The sequence below is a fragment of the Bipolaris sorokiniana genome (genome assembly GCF_000338995.1).
Source record: "Bipolaris sorokiniana ND90Pr unplaced genomic scaffold COCSAscaffold_14, whole genome shotgun sequence".
In the NCBI taxonomy this organism is placed as follows: Eukaryota; Fungi; Ascomycota; class Dothideomycetes; order Pleosporales; family Pleosporaceae; genus Bipolaris; species Bipolaris sorokiniana.
In genome coordinates, this window is record NW_006911908.1 from 841,659 (window position 1) to 861,913 (window position 20,255).

At 52.6% G+C, this 20,255-nt stretch overlaps 9 protein-coding genes across 9 annotated transcripts; 5 read left to right on the forward strand and 4 right to left on the reverse strand.

Annotated features, from left to right (window-relative positions):
* Nucleotides 1-484: 484 nt before the first annotated feature.
* COCSADRAFT_244564 (uncharacterized protein) lies at nt 485-1,067 on the forward strand. The gene has a single exon (XM_007705706.1). The coding sequence runs from the start codon at nt 594-596 to the stop codon at nt 1,047-1,049; it is 456 nt and encodes a 151-aa protein (XP_007703896.1). The 5' UTR covers nt 485-593; the 3' UTR covers nt 1,050-1,067.
* A 2,101-nt stretch (nt 1,068-3,168) lies between these two features.
* On the reverse strand, nt 3,169-3,657 carry COCSADRAFT_98848 (uncharacterized protein; the record flags this gene model as incomplete). Its single annotated transcript, XM_007705707.1, has 1 exon — nt 3,169-3,657. One exon carries the CDS (start codon nt 3,655-3,657, stop codon nt 3,169-3,171), a length of 489 nt encoding a protein of 162 aa, XP_007703897.1.
* Nucleotides 3,658-4,391: 734 nt separating this feature from the next.
* On the forward strand, nt 4,392-6,947 carry COCSADRAFT_244591 (uncharacterized protein). The gene is made up of 2 exons (XM_007705708.1): nt 4,392-5,488; nt 5,537-6,947. Exons 1-2 carry the CDS (start codon nt 4,567-4,569, stop codon nt 6,862-6,864), a joined length of 2,250 nt encoding a protein of 749 aa, XP_007703898.1. The 5' UTR covers nt 4,392-4,566; the 3' UTR covers nt 6,865-6,947.
* Nucleotides 6,948-7,496, forward strand: COCSADRAFT_244592 (uncharacterized protein). The gene has a single exon (XM_007705709.1). The coding sequence runs from the start codon at nt 7,030-7,032 to the stop codon at nt 7,333-7,335; it is 306 nt and encodes a 101-aa protein (XP_007703899.1). The 5' UTR covers nt 6,948-7,029; the 3' UTR covers nt 7,336-7,496.
* A 2,126-nt stretch (nt 7,497-9,622) lies between these two features.
* Nucleotides 9,623-11,800, reverse strand: COCSADRAFT_244620 (uncharacterized protein). Its single transcript, XM_007705710.1, has 2 exons — nt 10,844-11,800; nt 9,623-10,797 (listed from the first exon to the last, which is right to left on the reverse strand). Exons 1-2 carry the CDS (start codon nt 11,664-11,666, stop codon nt 9,794-9,796), a joined length of 1,827 nt encoding a protein of 608 aa, XP_007703900.1. The 5' UTR covers nt 11,667-11,800; the 3' UTR covers nt 9,623-9,793.
* A 1,796-nt stretch (nt 11,801-13,596) lies between these two features.
* COCSADRAFT_99247 (uncharacterized protein) lies at nt 13,597-15,679 on the forward strand (the record flags this gene model as incomplete). The annotated part of the gene is made up of 2 exons (XM_007705711.1): nt 13,597-13,859; nt 13,906-15,679. The coding sequence occupies 2 exons, from the start codon at nt 13,597-13,599 to the stop codon at nt 15,677-15,679; spliced, it is 2,037 nt and encodes a 678-aa protein (XP_007703901.1).
* Nucleotides 15,680-15,772: 93 nt separating this feature from the next.
* On the reverse strand, nt 15,773-16,685 carry COCSADRAFT_244641 (uncharacterized protein). The gene is made up of 2 exons (XM_007705712.1): nt 16,279-16,685; nt 15,773-16,225 (listed from the first exon to the last, which is right to left on the reverse strand). Exons 1-2 carry the CDS (start codon nt 16,462-16,464, stop codon nt 15,866-15,868), a joined length of 546 nt encoding a protein of 181 aa, XP_007703902.1. The 5' UTR covers nt 16,465-16,685; the 3' UTR covers nt 15,773-15,865.
* Nucleotides 16,686-17,533: 848 nt separating this feature from the next.
* On the forward strand, nt 17,534-18,801 carry COCSADRAFT_98746 (uncharacterized protein; the record flags this gene model as incomplete). The annotated part of the gene is made up of 2 exons (XM_007705713.1): nt 17,534-17,776; nt 17,830-18,801. The coding sequence occupies 2 exons, from the start codon at nt 17,534-17,536 to the stop codon at nt 18,799-18,801; spliced, it is 1,215 nt and encodes a 404-aa protein (XP_007703903.1).
* Nucleotides 18,802-18,918: 117 nt separating this feature from the next.
* Nucleotides 18,919-20,232, reverse strand: COCSADRAFT_98369 (uncharacterized protein; the record flags this gene model as incomplete). Its single annotated transcript, XM_007705714.1, has 2 exons — nt 18,919-19,433; nt 19,491-20,232. The coding sequence occupies 2 exons, from the start codon at nt 20,230-20,232 to the stop codon at nt 18,919-18,921; spliced, it is 1,257 nt and encodes a 418-aa protein (XP_007703904.1).
* Between the last annotated feature and the right edge of the window lie 23 nt (nt 20,233-20,255).

The window sequence follows — 20,255 nt, forward strand, 5'->3', positions numbered from 1 at the left end:
AAAATTTTATATCTTGGGAGGCTTTTTATTTCTTGTCCTTTCTTCTACTAGCGTTGCCCAATTTTCATATGCAAAGTTTTTTCAGTGCGTGTGTGTTTTTCGGAATTTCTACATCGCTTTTGGGCCAATCCTTTTTTTTCTTTCTTTTATAATCTATTACGCCAATGTATTACCACTTTCTCCTGTTACATGCATCTTGGTTTCTCCACCCACCCACCCGCTCCCCCGCATTCTTTCTATTTACTTGGATGTATGGAGTTTTTGGAGGCTCTTTCTCTCTTCTTTCTATTTGAGCTGTTTTACGGCCGAGATACCGTCCAGAGTTCATGGGGAAATGCGAAATTTATGGGTTGTGTGTGCACTCCTTTGCTTTAAACCTTTTTTTTTTGCTATACGAGTGGAAATGCGAATATAAACTGGCACTCATTCTCTCGGTGTTTCATTGTGGGGGTTATTGTGGTTTCCGCAAAGTTCATCATATTTTCCTCACTATATCATCTTGATTTCTTGCTGGTTTTTTTTCGGTGGTAACAATATTGTTGTTTTTTTGCGTGCTTGTTTTCCACGTCAATCGATATCCCCAATATATCCCAATGTTTAACTGTCGTCTCTTCAATGTTCCATGCAACAACCTGTGGGAAATATTTTTGGCAAATATTCTAGGTTTAGAAAACTATGATACCACTTCGATTATCCCCCTCCCCAAAAAAAACGAAAACGAAAACTCCTTTTTCGCCACTCACATCTTCCGCGCACCATATCCCCCCCCCCTCTCCTCCTCTCCCTCCTTTCTTTTTCCCCTCTACTCATGTACCTACGAACCTCCCTCATCGTCCATGTTAACAATGTCTCTCCACTCCCCCCCCCTTCCCTTGCGATCGCAATCGCGTTTCCCCATACCGCAAAAGCAAACCCATGCCTCTCTCTCTCTCTCTATCATCCAATCACCACCCTCAATCAACCCATTCAACATATGCAATCCACGTCGGGATAACCTAGATCATGCCAATGCCGATGTATGCGCTACAACTCGGGTATTGCGTATGTAACATGTGTGGCGATGGACTAGAGTATGTACTCGCAGTCAAGTTGGACAAGGACAAGGGAGTGAGGGGTTGTGGTAGCAAGGATGAGAGTGGGATCGAGAGCGGGATCGAGAGCGGGATGGGAGAAGGTAATTGGTGGATGGAGGAATGGGGGAGGGGATGGGGATGGGGATCCGGGGGTGGATGTAAATGTGTGGTGGTGTGTTGGGGGAGGGGGGGGAAGAGTAATCGTGATTTGGAAGTATGTATGTAGGAGAGTGGAGAGGTGTGAGATTGGGTACACCGAGAGGGCATTGTGTTGGTGGGAATTGGGGAGGGGGAAGAGATGGGGTGGTAGGTATGGAGTTTGGGAGGAGAGTTTGTTTGGTAGAGGTCAGGTAAAGTACAGTTTGTATACAGTTTTCGGATGTAGAGTAGGTGTATTCAGCTACTATGTAGATGACAACGGTTACATGAAAATACAGTAGTGATGGTAATTCCTTCATTCGCCAACGGGCAACGGCAGCGGAAACGGCACATAGGCCCGGCTTGGTAGGATTCTTATCGAAGTACTACATACGGTCCACACACACACACACACACACACACATAAAACCGACGCGAATGGCGGTTTTCCGACCGACGGCCAAAAGAGCCGTGAGATGGTGACGTCATTATTATACGTGCAAGAGCCACGACCAACGCACAAAGGAAAACAAAGATGAGACAAGAAGCAAAGAAGAAAGAAAGAAAATTTCCTCAAAAGACCGTTGCAGGTTGGGTGCATGGATGCAATTGGCAAAGGGATATGTGACGCAACAAACGACCGAAAAACGGACCGTTTGGGCAAGCCAAGCGAATGATTGCCATGTTTTTCTTCCGCGTGGGATGCAAGATGGGTGATGTGAGCAAAAGGTTTGCTGACGCTGGCAAACAGCGCGGGGTTCGTGAGCCATGACGAGCGGGTGGTTCGCCCCGCAATCGTCAAAGGGGGGGCAAAAATGCCACATGACCCGTCTTTTTGGCTCCGTGGGACTAGAACGTCGCCTTGCCTCTAATTCGAGGTCGGCGAAGACCCTGAGGTTCAACCATGGTACACGTGCCATATGTGTTTGTTGAGAAATGGCGTGGTTTTGACACGGTGCGACAAGCCCACATGTCCCACGAGTGAAAGCAAGCGAAGCGGTTTGCCTTTACATACATGCACTAACTGGTACCATGGTACGACGGGCACCTCCCCTTGGTTTGGTTGCATTGCATGTCCCAACGACAAGGGATGAACGCCTCCATAGTGTGTATCGGAGAAAAAAGATCGAGGTGATGTTGCCCAAGGTGCACACCAACAGTCTATACTACTACACTTAGGTTGCGGGATGTGAAGGCGGAAGAGGAAGAAAAAAAGAAAGAAAAAAGAAAATCTTTGGGCGATATGACGTTGAGCGCATGCATGGCCGAGTGGCGACTTACACTAGATGCTGGAGTATGTACCTACTGTCCACCTACCTGTGCTGTCTAGGTTTGACTATCGGCCTACATGTAGGGAACCAACAGAGGGAATCGCATGGCGCAATGACGGATGCGAGGAGCTATTCTCGGCGAGCTGGGGTGCAAGGGGACGCCACGCGGGTCATGCTGCGAGGATGACTTGCACGGCAAGATGAAGATGTGTCAGCGCCTTGCTGTGAAAAGGTAGCGTTGGACGGTAAGAGACGTCGTGGAAATGCTAAACATGTGTCGTGCGGAAAAGCTGCTATTTGCGGACACAGTAGTATGAGATGGGAAGTGACCTGAGCGGTGAGGGCAAGGCTTTGGGCGGTGAGAATGGTAGTGGTTGGTGAGACATGACCATGGACAGGGTCTAAGGGGTGGGTCTGGGGTAGAATGAGCATCTGGTTCTGCTCGGGTGTGTAGCCAGCTTGCGAGAATCTTGGGTAGCGGTACGTGGTCGGGGATGGTTAGGTATATTATAGGGGAGATGCTAGTAAGCGGGCGGGACTTTGTGTTTGTGATAAAATACGCTTGTGGAGATTGGAAATTGCGATGATCATGCTAACCAAGACGAGCCGAATGCAGTGGCCCAAGACGGCTAGGTGTGTACGGCGATTTCGCTAAGATTGCCGCGGCTCGTTGCAGTTGCCCCCCATCAGGGCGTCTTTGGCTTTGGGCGTGCATGGGGGTGCTGGAAGCCAACACCAAGAAGCAGACAGATGCGCGTCACGGCCAGCATGTAGACAAAGGGGATGTTGCCAATGTCAATGGCATTCCAGTGCCAGAAGCTCCAGTAAATGTGGGCGCCGAGTGGCAACACCGTGTACAGGTGCCCAAAATCGGCGAGCAGCAGGCCGATGAGAAAGGTTTTCCAAACTTTGATGTCTGGAGTGGCGCGCAGGACTGAGGCTTCGAGAAAAGCAAGGCCGAGATACATGTTTGCCAATTGAGTCAGGACGATTTTTGTTGGGATGGGGACGAGTGCATCTGGGGCGCTTGGGGCGTGCATGGTAAGGTCCAGGTAGGTCGTCTGGAAGCATGCTGCATACACGGCGCCGAGTAGAATGGAACATGGTTCTATCCACAAGAAGACGAAGCGGTAGAAGCCGGGTATTGTTAGTGCGGGTGGAGCGGCAGCCGGCATGTTTGAGTGCGAGTGGTTTGGTTTCGAGTGGTGTAGACGCGACTCAGCCCAAAACCGTCGCAGGGCGGGCGTGCCCGGCGGTGGTAGCAAGAGGGTGGTAGTGTTGCAGCGAGGCCGGGATGTGGAGGATGATGGGGGGTTGTGTTGGAGAAGGGAGAGAGGGGAGGGGAGGATGATAAGCGATGAAGAAGCAAGGGGTGGGGAGGGGGGAAGTGTGCCAGGAATAGTAGGTAGAGGTGAAAGAAGTAGTGGTGGGTGGCAGTGGCGATGGAAGTAGCAATGGATGCAGCAGTAGCGGAAGCAGCGGCAGCGGCAGCGGCAGAAGAAGAAGAAGAATGAGTAGAAGAAGAACAAGAAGGCCGAGAGGGTGGCAATGGGTGTGGCGGTGATGGCGGTGATGGCGGTGATGATGGTGTTGTGGTGTGCATGAGCAGCAAATTGCCAGGGGTGGAGCCGCGAGACACTTGTCGCCGCCGTCGTTGTGTTATGATCGGCTGGCACTAGCAAGCACAGCGGTGCGACGGAATCTGGCTGTCTGCTTCCACTTCGTTGGCCCATCTGCCCTCGTTCGCCTCGTGCTAGTCTTCTCTCTACTTACTCTTTTCTTACTTATGCTGCTCGTCTGCCCGTGAGCTCCGCCCTTGTTCCGTATCCTTGCTCTGCCGCTACAATTTCCTTCACCCTCATTTCGCCGCGCCTTCGTGGTTGTGCACGCTCTCTACCCGGCCCCGTCTCCGCCCTACCCTGCTCGTTGCTGCTCTCTCCTTAGCCTGCCCGACGACGCTCCCTGTTTCCCCGTCTCTGCTGCTGTTGCTAACGCTGCTACTACTGCTGTGACATTACGCCTCGCTTTTTGTTTCGGTCTCATCCTCACCGCAACTCTTACCCGCTCCGGCCGACACGCCTCCAATGTATCGCAGGCAGTCTATCCTGTCGCATCGACCCAAAACCTCTTCCGACGTAGACGCTGAATCCTCCTCCTGCGCTGCCAACACCACGAACTTTGGAAGCCACTCCACCCCCAGCAGCGCCAATACCACCACCAACAACACACACGCCACTGCTAACAATACCAACAACACCACGACCCCTATCCCTTCATCGCCGCCCCACACAATGAAGCGGACCATTTCACAGACCTTCCCGGCCCCCTATCATTCCGATATCAAGGACACCAACATGCTCGACGCAGTGAACGAAGCCACAATGTCCATTGACGGCTCTTCACAGCACTCGCAGACAAGCTCCTTCTCGCGCGCCTTTGGTGCCGTTGCCGGAAGCTTCACACGCCAGAAGACACGCAGGCGAATGTCGTCAGTCTCTTCGCCGACACCTGCACAGCGCCGCCGCGGTTCCATTCACTCCCTCTTCGAGTCCCTGCCCTCGTCGAGCTCAGCATTGTCCAAGCCCAGCGCCGATCAACCACGCATGCCCCTGGTGCACCAAGACTCTGGAATCCCCGTCTTCCAAATGCAGCCACAATCCGCCTCGTCGAGCTCAAAGGCCTTTGCTCCCTTTCGGCGACTGAGCAGCATGCGCCGCCGCCCCAATGCTTCTTCATCGTCAGCCGACATGACAAAGACTGTCTTTGCCGCCCCAGTCTCGTACCCCAGCCAAGCCATTCCCGGCACCGCAGCACGACAAGCGGCCGCCGCTGCCAACCAGGACCGACAAAATCAGCTTCGCCGCGAGCAAGAGCACACGCGAAGCTTTCTCGATGGCCTTATTCCTTCATCGCGTGATGACGACATAAAGGACAACGAGAGCGGCGTGGACATGACGTGTGCATCGCCTATTGTTCGGGCGGATAGCGTCACCGAGAAGAAGATGAGTGAGTTGTTGCATCCACTCGCCAGCCGACCTTCGCTAACCACCCTAGTCGATCCCTTCCAGCGTCTCCCAGCCGAACTCGCTACCACTGTTCTCTCCAACCTCGACGCTGCCTCGCTTGTCCGTGCTGAGCGGGTATCGCGCAGCTGGAACGAGCATGCCGCGTCACCCCACGTCTGGCGTAATGTCTTCCTCCGCAAGCACGAGCCCGAAGTACACGTCTCACCTGCGCCAATCCAAATGGGCGGCCTGGGCACTGGCAAGATGGCGGGCGGAAACCCAGCACCTGCACAAGACTGGAAGAAGATGTTCCAGGCAAGAGCCACAATTGACGCCCGATGGAAGGCAGGCACACCTGCTGCCATTTACTTGAACGGCCACACAGATAGCGTCTATTGCTGCCAGTTTGACGAGAACAAGGCCATCACCGGCTCCCGTGACCGCACCATCCGTGTGTGGGACCTCCAGACGTACAAGTGCATCAAGGTATACGGCGGCCCTAACCACCGTCCAACCGCCAACACCCCTCCACCTATGGAGGAGCGACCAGAGCGTGTTATCAGCAACGCTTCGATGAACGGCACAAAGATTGGCAACGACATCTACACAGTCCCCGCTGATTACCACGACGCGTCCATTCTTTGCCTCCAGTACGATAGCGAGATCATGGTCACTGGTTCTTCAGACTACACTTGCATTGTTTGGGATATCACAGGCGAGGAATACGTCCCCATGTACAGGCTGCGTGGTCACGAAGCTGGTGTTTTGGATGTCTGCCTCGACGATAAGTACATCATTTCGTGCTCCAAGGACGCCATGATCAAGGTCTGGGACCGCAAGACTGGCAGCTGTCTCCGCACTCTCAAGGGCCACCGAGGCCCTGTCAACGCTGTACAGCTTCGAGGCAACTTCCTCGTCTCTGCCAGCGGTGACGGTGTAGCCAAGCTGTGGAACCTTGAGACTGGTGTCTCAATCAAGGACTTTCCATCCGAAGACCGTGGCCTTGCTGCTGTCGAGTTTTCTGATGATGCCAAGTACGTGCTCGCCGGAGGCAACGACCACGTTGTCTATAAGTTCGATGCGTCTACCGGCGAGCTTGTGCACAGCAGGGTCAAGCATGACGGCCTTGTTCGTTCGCTTTTCCTCGACGCCTTCAACGGACGCATTGTATCAGGGTCATACGACCAGAGCATCCAAGTCTCTGATTACGAAACCGGTCAGACATATGCTGTATACAAGAACTGGACAACGAGCTGGATTCTATCTGCTAAGAGCGATTATAGGCGAGTTGTGGCTACGAGTCAAGACGGCCGAACGCTGATCCTGGACTTTGGCCACAATGTGCCAGGATCTGAACTGCTCGTCGGATCCAAGTGAGACGTTTCTAGTTTGACCTGCACGCATGCAGTCAAGATCGTGTTTGGAGTCGAGGTCACCAGCCACCTTGCTATTATTCCCACTCACACGGCTCTTCCTGCCTTGCCTCTTTCTGCTCTATGAATATATACGTATTATGACGTTAGCAGACGGCTTGTATGGGAGATGACACTGGTCTCAAGGGTTCCCGTGACGAACTTAGTGGGTTTAACAAAAGTCGAGGATTGCTGGTCCAAGAAAAGAAGAGTGTTGCTTTTTTTGAGTTTGCGTATAGCATGCACATCATGGCGTTGTTCATTACCTTGCAAAACTGCGGGGTGGATCATACTTCCCCCCTTTTTTTCTTCTTCTCTTAATCTCTTGTCACCCACAATCATCATACTTTGCATTATACTAACTTATGCGTGCGGTTCGCATTCTCTTTCTCGCCACCCTCATTCTTGCTCATATTCTGTTTTAGCGGCTTCATAGATTTCCCATTCGCTTTTCCATTTAATGCATTGCTTATCACTTTAGTCATGGCGAGCCGTTCTTTTATCTAGTTTATTTCGGGCATGGAGTGTTGGAGGTATATAGATGTGCAGATGACTGCAGGACGGGCGGGGGAAAATAATACGCTCTTTGATTTCACTGTTATGAACTGTGCATTGCGCCAACGTGAGATTGTGGATGTTATATTGTTGAGTATTATTGCCTGGGACTCTGCTTCAAACTTTAAGCACATGTACGATGTCGGCTTGCACAACATGTCTTTCTTCTTTGCTGGTTCGAAGATTGTGCAACACGTGGTTGGCATTTACCTCAGACGCACAAAAAGCAAACAAGCGTGCCCTTATCATTGTCTTACCTGCACGTACAACGCACAACCACCACGACAGCAGCCCCACACCGACATCGTCAGTACCTCACATTGCATGCATACAAACCCACATTTTTTCCCTTTCCCACTGTCTCCGTGTACGGGTAAGGAAATCAAGACTCTACCTGATACCCTGTAACACCAAAACCAATTCGCATAAAACTTGAGTAGGCTAGGTCATTCGCATATGTTCCCCCTTGCTGTACCTCCACAACAAGTATCATATCGTTTCTGTATCCCCCACATAAAATCAAGCCACAAAGGTAGCCAAAAGAAAATCGAGTAGTGTAGACACAAATACAGCGCTTTTTTTTTCTCTCTTCAGCTCATCCAACTCCCCCACCTCTTTCTCTCTCTCTCTCTCTGAAGCCATTCAATCACCGGGAGAAGAAAAAAACAATCATCGCATTGATGCATTCTCATAATTCACAAGAATATATACACTACTCTCCATCTATCTAGATATACCTACGCCTAGATCCATCTATCCCATCCATCATCCCCGATACTATTAACATCAGCCACCCAGCCAAACTAACCAGTCAACCCCTCCAAAAAAAAAGAAAAAGGCCATCAAAGTCATATACTAGAAGCACAAAAAATCAATAAGCAAAGCATAGTTCCGTGTAGTTCTACCTCACATGTCAACCCCAACAAGCCTAAGAATTCGAACGACGACGACGACGATGATAATGATGATGATGCATAACTAAAGTCAAAAATCTAGATCCTCATACATAAAATACTGATGATGATGGATTTGTAAGTAACATGGCAACCCCTCGGTGGTGTTACTCGGTGCTATACAGCACCAGGGAGTGGATAAGGTTTGCTGGGGGGGGGGTATTTTTAAGGGTGAGAGAGAGAGAGAGAGAGAGAGAGAGAGAAAGAGGCGAGGTGAGGAGGGAGGGATGGCTTGGGTATGCGGGTGAAAAGAGAGATGTAGACATTGCGAGGGGAAGGGGTGGTATGGGTGTAGAGTGGGAATGGTTGGAAATGGTGGTTAAAGTGTTTAGGGTAGTTAGGTGATATGGGGTTAGTTGCTGTTTGTGATTGCTGGCTGATCCGACCTGCTCTGCTTACTCTATCTGTTTGTTGTTCGACCTTAACCCACTGCTGCGATTGCCGGCGGGCGGAGCTGTCGGCCGACCTAGCTTCTCTATCTGCTTTGGTTTGCTGGCTGCTTTAGCTGCTAGGGAGATGAGAGAGGATTCTCATATTCATCAAGTGATTAACGGTAGCTGAGGATGGAAAAAGTCCGAATATCTCAGCATAGCTCTGATCGATATGAGTAGAAGTTCCTGACACTATGTACTTAGATCGCGTGTCTTCTTTCAGAAAACGTCACTTGGACTAATCGTAATACACAGCTAAAATCTCAATAATCACAGCATTGAGAAAACATATTGAACAAAGTAAAACCATACTTTTAAAGGCGTGACAGAGACTCTATTGATCACATTGTATCAACTAGACCCCTAGCCTTCACCCTCTCAGATACACTAACATGGTACGAATCCATATTCACACGCCCACCTATCCATCAAAGGACAGTCCTTCCAGAAAGACAATAAATACACACACGCATACATATGTGCATGTAAGACCAGTTTTAAACAAAAAAAAGGGAGGCATAGAACTGGAGCAGTGTTTGCTCAGCTTGAACAACGCCAAAAGGGTATGGAAACAACCGCATTTCGCTCCTAAGCCCGGGGCCCAAAAGCGATAGTCGTCAGAGAATGGAACACGCCGAACAAAACAAAACACACGTTCAAAGTAAACGGGAACAGAAGCGTAGTTCAAAGAAACCAAAAAAAGGCAAGACATTATTTTTATCGGGCCAAACCAGCATGGGGTGACCGGATTAGGGACAGTATGAGGATGAGCGAGGAAGGCCATTGTCCGACAAAAAATCCAAGGGGTATAACTGAGACTAGATGGCCGACCCAAAACCAGCTGTGAGGTGCAGGCAGGCAAGCCCAAAAAACCAAACAGTATGTGCATTTTCATGCGTGTCGTGAATAAGGTATAAACAAAGAGTAAACAGAGAAGCAGAGGCTAACAGATCGTTCAAACATTCTCGGTGAATTTGCTTGAGCGCGACCCGTCGGCCGAGGGCAAGCTTCTTCCGAGCGTACCTCTAGGAGGCAGTTCGCCGACAGGAGAATGTGGCGGGCTGAGGTGGTGGCGATCTGCAAAAGGGTTCACATCGTCGGGATGGCGGATGATGGGTGTTCTCGCAGGGCTAGGTCGAAAATTCATCTGTCCTGATTCGCGTGGGGCAGAACTCTCGCCAATCTCCTTGCCCATCTCTTTAGATAGAGCTGTGCCGCCATATAGGCCATGGTCGTCTTGGTAGAATGACGAACCGGACATTGTGCCTCCACGAGAGAATTGATCGGACGTCATGCCTTCACTGAATGCAGATGGCAACTTGCGGCCCGACACTCGTTGAAAGCTCCGCTCACCAGCGCTCGTGCTAGTCTCGGCCGTTTTGCCAGACATACCAGAAAAGCGTTTAAGAAAGGCGATAGGGACAAGGGCGCTGCTTGGGGCAGGCGCCTGGGTCATGGACCGGTTACCTTCCTGGTGGTGATCGTCGCCAGTGAGCTGTAGAGCACCGCCTCGCTTCTGCTTGTGGCGTTTCAAAAGAAACAATATCAAGGCCAAGATGAGGGCAACTCCGGCAAGACTCCCTAACACGCTACCAACGACTTTGGGCGTTTCAAGAGCACTAGGGCTGGAGCCGGCGTCAGCGGTCGACGTAGCTGATGTAATTGGAGCAGAGGCTCCTCCAGTGCCAGGCGCATTACCGCCCCAGCCGCCATAATTGGCGGTTGTAGTCGGGTCACTCGAGATAGTTGGGACACTCGAGGCAGATGCAATGCTGCGAGCCGACTGTGAGGAGATTATTGCCTGTGTGAGTGACGTCCTTGTAGAAGCAGGAAGAGACTGTGAACCAGAGGGTGAGCGCGTTGGGATGGCATTGACTGATACAACAAGGTCTGTTGTGGAAGAGGCCGAGATGCTATCAAAAGTGGCCAATATAGAAGACGACAACAATGATGAGGTAGCTGTCAGAGTCAGTGGAGAACAAATGCAGAAATACGGCATGCTTACATGATAGGGTTGTATTGGCGGCCGAGTTGATAGCAGAGGGAAGAGATGGCGTGGCAGTGCTTCCAATCGAGGATTGTGAAGCACTAGAAGTAGATGTAACCACGGGTTGGGCGACATAATTCAGCGACGGAAAAGGATACGCTGGGACAGTTGGGACGACGAGATCGGTGGGAAACGGCGGTACTGCTGGTACAGATGGTAGAACAGGAACAGGTACAGCCGCCAGCGCTGGAGCAGACAGGGTTGGTAGTGCAGGGTCGGGTACGAGTGCCGCAATCGCAGGATTAGGTACAGGCAGTGCGGTGTCAGGCAATGCAGTATCGGACACAGGCAGCGCAGTATCGGGTATGGGCAGCGCAGTATCAGGCACAGATGGTAGCGCAGGCGCAGGCGCAGGAGCAGGAGCAGGAGCAGGAGCAGGAGCAGGAGCAGGCGCAACCGAAGGAAGCGCTAGCTGAACTGGCTGAGCGACTGGCGTGGCAGAAACCATGGCGGCGGCGGTGGTAGCGATTACATCTGGTAAAGATGGTGGTGGTACAGGTGGCAGCGTTTCCTGGGCGATGACATTGCCAGCTTCGTCGACTGTAGCAAGGACTGTGACGATTTCGACATTGTCCAGCACAGCGCGACGGTGGAAGAAGCGATGGCCTTTGCTCATACTCTCTCTGCTTCTGGGTCCGGCGTCAGGTCCTGGGGGAAGGAATTGGTCGTGTGGCTGAGGCTGGTTGGGTGCAGGAAGCCTCTGCTGGGGAGCCTGTTGGGCTTGGTAACTGTGGCGCGAATGAATTCTCGATACGAGGGTGGGGTTGGCAGGACCGTCCATAAAGTCGCGGCAATGTGACCAAAGCTAGAGGGCCAGGGCCAATGATGCAGGCGTGGTGGTGGTGGTGGTGGTGGTGGTAAGGCGGATATATCGGCGGAACATGTGTTGTTGTTTTTAATGTTTCTGATGTTTTCAATGTTTCCTGCAGGTAAAGGAGCGTAGCAAAGTTGAAAGTCCGGAATTAGAGCAGACGAGGCAAGGGATCCAGTCAATGGAGGCCGATGGCAAACACAAGCGAGTGAATGGCGAGAAAGGAGCGGAAGCCTGGTCAGCGGCGAAGCAATGGGGTCTGGCGGGCTGGCGGTCAGTGTGTGGGCGAGGCGAGGTGACAAGCAGCCGAATTGGGCATATACACACACACGCGCGCAAAGGGGAGGCTTCAAGGACGCAGCATGGAAGCGTCAGCGGGCAAAGGAGTGACGGGCGTGAAGGGTGTCGCGCAAACACGAGGGCCTTTTGGGAGGTGGACGGGAGAGGGAGGAGGAGGAGGCGGTAGCGGCAGCAAAGGGATTGTTGGCGTCTGCAATCGGCGACGGGAACGGGCCCTCTGTGGGCGTGGGAGAGGGAGACAAAGAGAGGGAGACTGAGGCAGCGAGGCAGCGAGCACGAGACATGGGGACAGGGCTGGCAGGACTGATTGGTGCACAAGCGAGATAACACGTCCAGGAATAGCAGGATCCGCCCCCGGCAGGGCCATGGACGCGGCTGCCCGTCAGCGAACCAGCGTCCCAATACCGATGCTGCTATGCATGTGCGTCGGTGGATGAGATGATTGTATAACATGTACATTGTATACACCATATAGGCCCCATGAATATCGCCCTCCGTATCTAGACATGCAATCACATCGGAGAATAACATGGCCGCGTCCCACGGTACTCGTCGCCCGTCGCCCGTCGTCTGGCCGGTTGGCCGGTTGGCCGGATGCATGCTACTTACTACTACTTACTAGTAGCCACCACCCGTCCCATCTGCAGGTGCAGGTGCAGGTGCAGCAGTGGTGGCGCCCACGCCGTCGCTCAGGAACCCCATTCCCAAACACTGGACAAGCAGACCCGCAAACGCTGGAGGTTATTCTTAGCTGCCGCTTTACTGTTGTCTCGTCGCACCTAAGCACACCCGACTAACTGCTTTGCTATCTACACGACTCGTCCCACATGTCCTTTTATTGCCAAGCCGCGTTTGTCTTCCGCCCATCGTACTAAGTATCCCCTCAAAGGCCCGTCTCGCCAGCATGCCTATCCTCGTCCTCGTCCTCGTCCTCGTCGTCATCACGACGCTTGTCGCCGCTCTTGCTGTCCACATGCACGAGCGTTGCCTGTCTTGGCTCCAATCTCCGCCGCTCATCACCTCCACCATTAATACGGTATGGCTGCTAATCATTGCCTGCTATAGCACACGTCGTGTACATTTTTGATGACGGCCTATGCCTGCAATCACAACTGTTTTTCCTAGTCCACCACGCCATGTCCATGAAACACATGTTTACCTGCAATGTCACAGCCTCAACAATTGTTTCATCACGTGACTGCCTGGATGCTGCAGTCGGCTCCTGCTAGGCTAAGCCACCTGGGGCCCTGCTGCCCTGCTGCCCTGCTGCTACCCCACATTGCCCCTCTGCCGTGTCCTCCGCCATGCTGCGCCTTGTACCAGGCCATGTATAACATCATCATCATCAACACCATCCCAGTCCCAAAGAAAAAACCGTTGTTCTTTCCCATACCACAATATCCACATGTAGTGATAGTTGCTGCAGCCGCAAGCCACTGCCGCTGCAACCCTAGTCCGCCCAGCCATGACGTCGCCTTCGCCGTTGCCTGCCTTGGCTCCCCCAGAGCACCATACGCGCCCACCACCACTTCCACCGCGGAATTCTACTCCAGCTGAAGACGCGCCCCCTCCCTATTCAGTCATGTCTGCCTCCATGTCCATGTCCTCACAAGATCCACGCTCTTCTTCTACCCAGTCCCTCGTTCCAGACCCCACTCTTGAAAACTCTGGCCGTCGCCGTCTACTCCTCATCTACATCCATGGCTTCATGGGCAATGAAACAAGCTTCAGAAGCTTCCCGGCCCATGTCCATAATCTCGTCACCGTCACTCTTGCAGACTCCCACGTAGTCCACACAAAATTATACCCCCGCTACAAGTCACGAGACTCGCTACAAGTCGCCAGAGACAACTTTTCATCTTGGTACGCTACACGCCTACACGGCTTGCACCCAACTAACAGCCGCCAGGCTCGCCCCTCATGAGGACCCCTGGACCGACATTATCCTGGTCGGCCACTCCATGGGCGGTTTGCTTGCCGCAGACATTGCTCTAGTCTTTCGCCATCGCATCATTGGAGTCGTGAACTTTGATGTCCCCTTTCTGGGCATGCACCCTGGCATTATTAAGGCTGGCCTAGGCAGTATTTTCAACACACCCCCACCCCCACAAGATGCCATTATCGAGGACCCCAGCCCGGGACAGAGACCCAGCCGAATCAACACACTCTTCAACCCGAAGCCAACTGACCCGAATTACAACCCCAGTTTCGCTAATGATGTTCGCCTACCAATCAGAACAGGCTGGGAAAATAGTTTGCACTGGCTCACCAAGCACTACAAAGACGGCCTGGCCGAGGCTACCAAAGGACTTGTAAAATCGCATCTTGAATTCGGGGGTGCCATGGCGGATTACAAAGAATTAAAAGACAGATATGCTAGGATACGGGCGCTGGAAGAAGACGATGAAGCCAAGAGAAAGAATAGTCATCCTATGATGCCCTCGGTTCCCCGGGTGCGCTTCGTCAACTACTACACAGTGAGCACGGGAAGGGCCACGAAGCCAAGTTCTTCATGTGCCCAGCGTCCAAAGTCGCCCGAGCCTTCGCATCCATCGAGCCTTCAGCTTCAGCATCAGGACAGCGGAACGAGTCTCTCACATTACACTTCGACACCTGCCAACCAGCAAGAGCATACTAGAAGCCCTTCAGTAACATCATCTGACCCAGAACTGGCTCACGTACACCCTGACCCTATAGCAAGCTCGCCCCCGACATCTATCGGGGGCCAAGAAGATGCACAAGCCCTGGAGCCTAATCACTCACACACTCAACAAAACGGCCCACCTGATCTTCCTGAAATACCACCCATCCCCCAGGAGCCACCATTTGTTGACTTGGTACGATTCAACGACAAGACCCAACGCAAAGCCGCAGAAAAGGAGTACGAACAGGCGCTCAAGGAGTATCAAAAGTCTGTAAAAGCCCGCAACAAGATCATCAACGAGCGCACTAAAATCGAGGAAAAATGGGAAAAAGAGCAGCGAAAGGCGGAGAAGAAGCGGCAACAAGAACAAGAGAAAATAGACAGGGAACAAGAAAAGGCCGAGCAGAAGAAGCGTGAGGAAGAGCAAAACATGTCAAGAGAGGAGGGGCAGAGGCAAAAGGAAAGAGAGCAAAGGCAAGCCGAGGCTGAGCAGAGAGAAAAGGAGGCGAGACAGAGACAGCGAGAAGCAGATTTGCGTCAGGGAATAACGCCTGCACCAGAAACGCCAGAGGCCATTCCTGCGATTGTGGGGATTGAGGAAGATGTTAGTGCCATGCAGCTGGATCAGTCTGGTCCGCATCGAGGTCCCTATGGGCACTATGAATTTTCCACTAGTCGTATCATGAACCAGGCCTCGCCAGACAGTCGTAACGAATCGATGTATACCCTCTCTACAACCGACAGCCATGACAGCCACCCACCACGCACAGATTCAGATCCAAGTGTCCCAGCCAAACGTAAAAAGCTCAAGAAATTTTGCATGTTGCCACCTAAAGACTGCGACGGAAACAAGGATCCTACCTGGATTCCTGTCTTCATGGAGAACATGGACGAAGTCACGGCACACACTTCTCTCTTCTTCCTCAACGAGACGTATGAGCGACTTGTTGGCGAGGCAGGTGCGAGAATCGAAGAGTGGGTGCGGGAAGCTGATAGCATGCGTTTGATACAGGATATGCAGTATCAAGGGAAATCGTAGCCTGCGCGTCTTGTTTATCAGGTAAAGTATTTACATACCCCAGTCATATCATCATAATATCATCCTACATCCGCCCAATATTACTATTACTATTGTAAAAGACATTACTGTGTAGTCATTCCATAACCACGACCACGACCACGACCATCATCATCATCATCATCATCATCATCATCATAAAAAATATCAACCTCTCCATCCCATTTCCCCTGCTATCCCCCAAACCCTAGCTCCAACTGCCACCACCCAAACTGCCAACCCCATCAGCCCCTCCCCCATCCCAACCACCCACACCCCCGCTGCAACACCCCATCCCAACCCCAAAGTCCCCAACAGCAAAACCACCTTCTCACTCCCCCTGATTGCTTCGTTGAAATCCTTAACGAGTGGAATACGCGTTTGTTCGCGCTCATTCCAGAACCCCGCCATATGCGCGTACGCTAGAGCACATATTATCGTGTTTAGGACTGCGATGACTGGGGGAGAGAGGAGCGCGGCATCAGGTGAGGAGAGGAGGTATAAGGAAGATATGAGAGACACGACAGTCTGAGCGAGAATATATTAGTGGGGCTTACGCAGAAGAAAGGGGAAAGACATACAGCGACTACACCGCTCGCCTGCGTAACTTGCGTTTTGTGGAGTTTTTTTGCTGCCGTGTTGGAGTATTGGGCTGCAGTTTTGCTGGCGGATTCGTAGCGTCTTAGGCGAGATATTGTGGGGATGATGAGGGAGAGCGTGTAGAGGGTTAGGAGGAGGGTGGGGAGGGGGATTATGGAGGATAGCATCTTGGCTGGTAGGTGGAGTTAGGGAGAGAGAAGGGGAATGGGGAGTGAGTGTATGGCAGGGAGATGGTGATGGTGGTGAATGAGGGAAGTGACGTCATTTGAGAAATAAATCTACTAGCACGTAGTAAAGTTCTACTTTACAGGTTTTGACAAGACCAGTAGCGCTCGTGCTATGGAATTGCTAAAATGATGAAATTGCAGAAAGGGGAAAGGGATAGGTTAGTGAAAGTATCTATCTGCGTATGTGGCAAAGGTTGATGGTATAATTAGTATGTAGTACTGTAATTTCGAGACCCCTGGTTGTGTTTTGCCAAATAGCTAACTATTGAAGTGTTTAGTCCTGTATAATTTTACGCGTGTTACACAGATGTTTTACTTTAGACCAGTAGAGGTACCTCCATGATGGGATCGATGACATTCGGAGGTATTTCGCAAGCATTGTTCACAATCGCAAATGCACGATGCCACCCCATGCCACGGCCGATCCAGGACCGACCGGTCCAAGTCCCGCCTGCGGCCCGTTGGCCAAAAAGATCGCCGTCGCAGCAATCACATGCAACGCGTTCCTAATTGGCCGCATTTGGGTTGAGCAATATTATTACGCTATGATGCGTTGGAGACGGGCGAGCTATGGCCGCCAAGGGGAGGTCGATATGCATGTTGAATGCGCGCACGCAGGGCAGTGGGTCCGGCCTGCTCAACCACCATCCAACTGAACCACACAACGGTGGCGGATCGTTTGGATGGTAAATTACTCGCACCATGTGTGTTACTGCTTACGGCCTGGACAGAATGACTGGCGTCTTCAACGGGAGACTTGACACTGCATGAGGTTAGCGACGAATTGCACCGTGTATTGAAGGCGGCCCCCCCTCCAGTCCGTGGGAGCTTACACCCCCCGCGGTTCATCGTCCCCTTGCTCATTGGCTGCGGCCCCACAGACTTCTACCCACGCTCTCGCCGACGCGTTGCGGGCGGTTTTGCGGTTAGATGAGGCATGTTCTTGGAGTGACTGTCCATAGTGGGCTGTCACTCTCTTTGCTCGAGAATTCGACAGCTTTCTTTCACAATGGCTCAGAGAATGCTTCTTCGTGCAAGTGGCCCACGCCGAGTCTACTATGGCTTCACCCGCTCTTTTAGTACTGTTCTCGACACGCCTGTAGATCCGGGCACGCAGCAAATACGCCGGGCGACACCGCGGACGACGGTGTTTGAGAATGCCCTCAATGCAAAGATACCGCGGACAAACTGGACAAAGGATGAGATTTCAGAGATATACAACACTTCGCTGATTGACCTCACCTATGCTTCGGTAGGTCAGATTGCTTCTTGTCCAGCGATATGCCCCTCTCATCAGTCTCGTAGGCCTCGGTCCACCGCCGGTTCCACGACCCCGCTGCTATTCAGATGTGTACCCTCTTCAACATCAAGACAGGCGGCTGCAGTGAAGACTGTTCCTACTGCGCCCAGTCGTCTCGCTACGACACTGGGCTCAAAGCCACCAAGCTCAGCTCCGTCGAATCCGTCCTCGAAGCTGCACGCATAGCCAAAGAAAACGGCAGCTCGAGATTTTGCATGGGCGCCGCGTGGAGAGATATGCGGGGCCGCAAGACGAACCTGAAGAACATCAAAGAAATGATCAAGGGCGTGCGTGGCATGGGCATGGAGGCATGCGTAACGCTCGGCATGGTCGATGCTGCTCAAGCAAAGGAATTGAAAGATGCGGGTTTGACGGCTTACAATCACAATGTCGATACGAGTCGCGAGCACTACCCTAGCGTCATCACCACGCGTACGTACGACGAGCGACTCAACACCATCAAGAATGTCCAGGAGGCCGGTATTCACGTGTGCACTGGTGGCATTCTTGGTCTTGGGGAAAAAGCGCGTGACCACGTCGGTCTCATCCACACTGTAGCTACATTACCCGCCCATCCCGAGTCCTTCCCCGTCAACGCCCTGGTCCCCATCAAAGGCACTCCCTTGGGAGAAACCCAAGCCATTTCCTTCGATGCCATCCTTAGAACCATTGCTACAGCAAGACTGGTGCTTCCCACCACCATCATCCGCCTCGCGGCTGGCCGCCACACCATGCGTGAGGAAAAGCAGATTCTGTGCTTCCAGGCGGGTGCGAATGCCGTTTTCACGGGCGAGAAGATGCTTACGACGGCGTGTAATGGGTGGGAAGAGGACAAGGCTATGTTTGAGAGGTGGGGACTTAGGCCGATGAAGATGGAGGAGACGATTGGGGAGAAGCGCAAGGTGCCTGGGCAGGATGAGGCGGAGGCTGTTGTTGCGGCTGCGGAGGCGGAGGCTACGGTGCAGGCACTTGCTTGAGGGGTGATGTATAGATGTAGTGATTAGGCTCTGTAATAATGAGCTCTTCAATGTGCTGCTGAAGCCCAACTCATGTCGTGTAACTTGTATATCATGATCAAGATATGCTTCCTGCGTTTAGAGTCTTGCTCTCTTTGATGGGTCAAGGGGTTGGCGTTCCGTGTTCCCTTCAGCTTGACTTTCACACCACCTCTTGAGCGCCAGTACTAGTTTCTCAATCTCTGCCACTGTATTTCCGGCATGCAGACATATCCTGACTCTTTCTGTGCCGATGGGTACGGTCGGTGATACAACAGCTCTCACCATCATGCCTTGCTCTTGCAGTGAGCTCGCAAGTGCTTTTGGATTCGTCAACTGCACTGCGAAGATAGGTGATCTAGGACACACTGACGGGATCTTCAGTAAACGGCACGCATGGCTAGAAGTCTTCTGAAGTCCCTCAAGCTTCGCATACAGCGTCCGGATGAGGTCATGAAGATTCGCCTGCAGCTTCTCGCTCTGACCCGACTTCAGCATCTCGTAAGACGCCTGTATAAGAACAAGTGACGGATACGAAAGGAAAGTCGTATAAATCAGGGGCCGCGCATAATTAATCAGATAATGCCGCAACGTATGCGAGCCCAGAAGGATAGCTACAACATCATTCAGCAATGCCCTCTCAACCCCCTTGCACCGCTTCAAAAACTTACCTCCATTCCCCGCCAACGCCTTCCCAAACGTATGCAACCGCGCAAACACCCTCCCTTCCAACCCCAACTCACTCACCAGCCCGCGTCCCCTCAGCCCCAGCACCCCCGTCGCATGCGCCTCATCAACAACTACGTACGCTCGCTCCTTGCCCAGCACCTCCTCCGCCACATCCACCATCTCCCGTAAAGGCGCAACGTCCCCATCCATACTGTACACCGACTCTACCGCGACGAAAACATTGCACCGTCCCGCCTTGTCCCTCTCTGCCTCCAACACGCCCCTCAGTGCTTCAATGCTATTATGCCGGAACGCCACCCTCCTCGCCGCCCGAGACAACCTCATCCCATCATGCACGCTCGCATGCACCTTTTCGTCGTACACCACTGTATCCCCTTTCTGCGGCACCGCCGCGAAGAAACCTGCGTTGGCGTCGAATCCGCTGTTGAAAAGCAAGCCCGCATCTGCTCCGTGGAAGGAGGCGATGGATGCCTCGAGGGATTCTGCGAGGGCGGAGTTGCCGTCGAGAAGGCGGGAGCCCCCGCTGCCGAGGGGGTGGTGCGGGAGTAGGGAGAGGAAGAGGGCGCGGAGGGGGTGCGAGGTGGAGAGGGAGAGGAAGTCGTTGGAGGAAAAGTCGATTTGATGGGGAAGGGGGAGAGAGAGGGTTCGGAGGGTGGAGTGGTGGAGGCGGGAGGTTAGGTGGGTGTGGAGGGTTTGTTCTAGGGGTGTGGGTGGGTTGGGCATTTTTTGGGGGGGGGGGGTTTCCT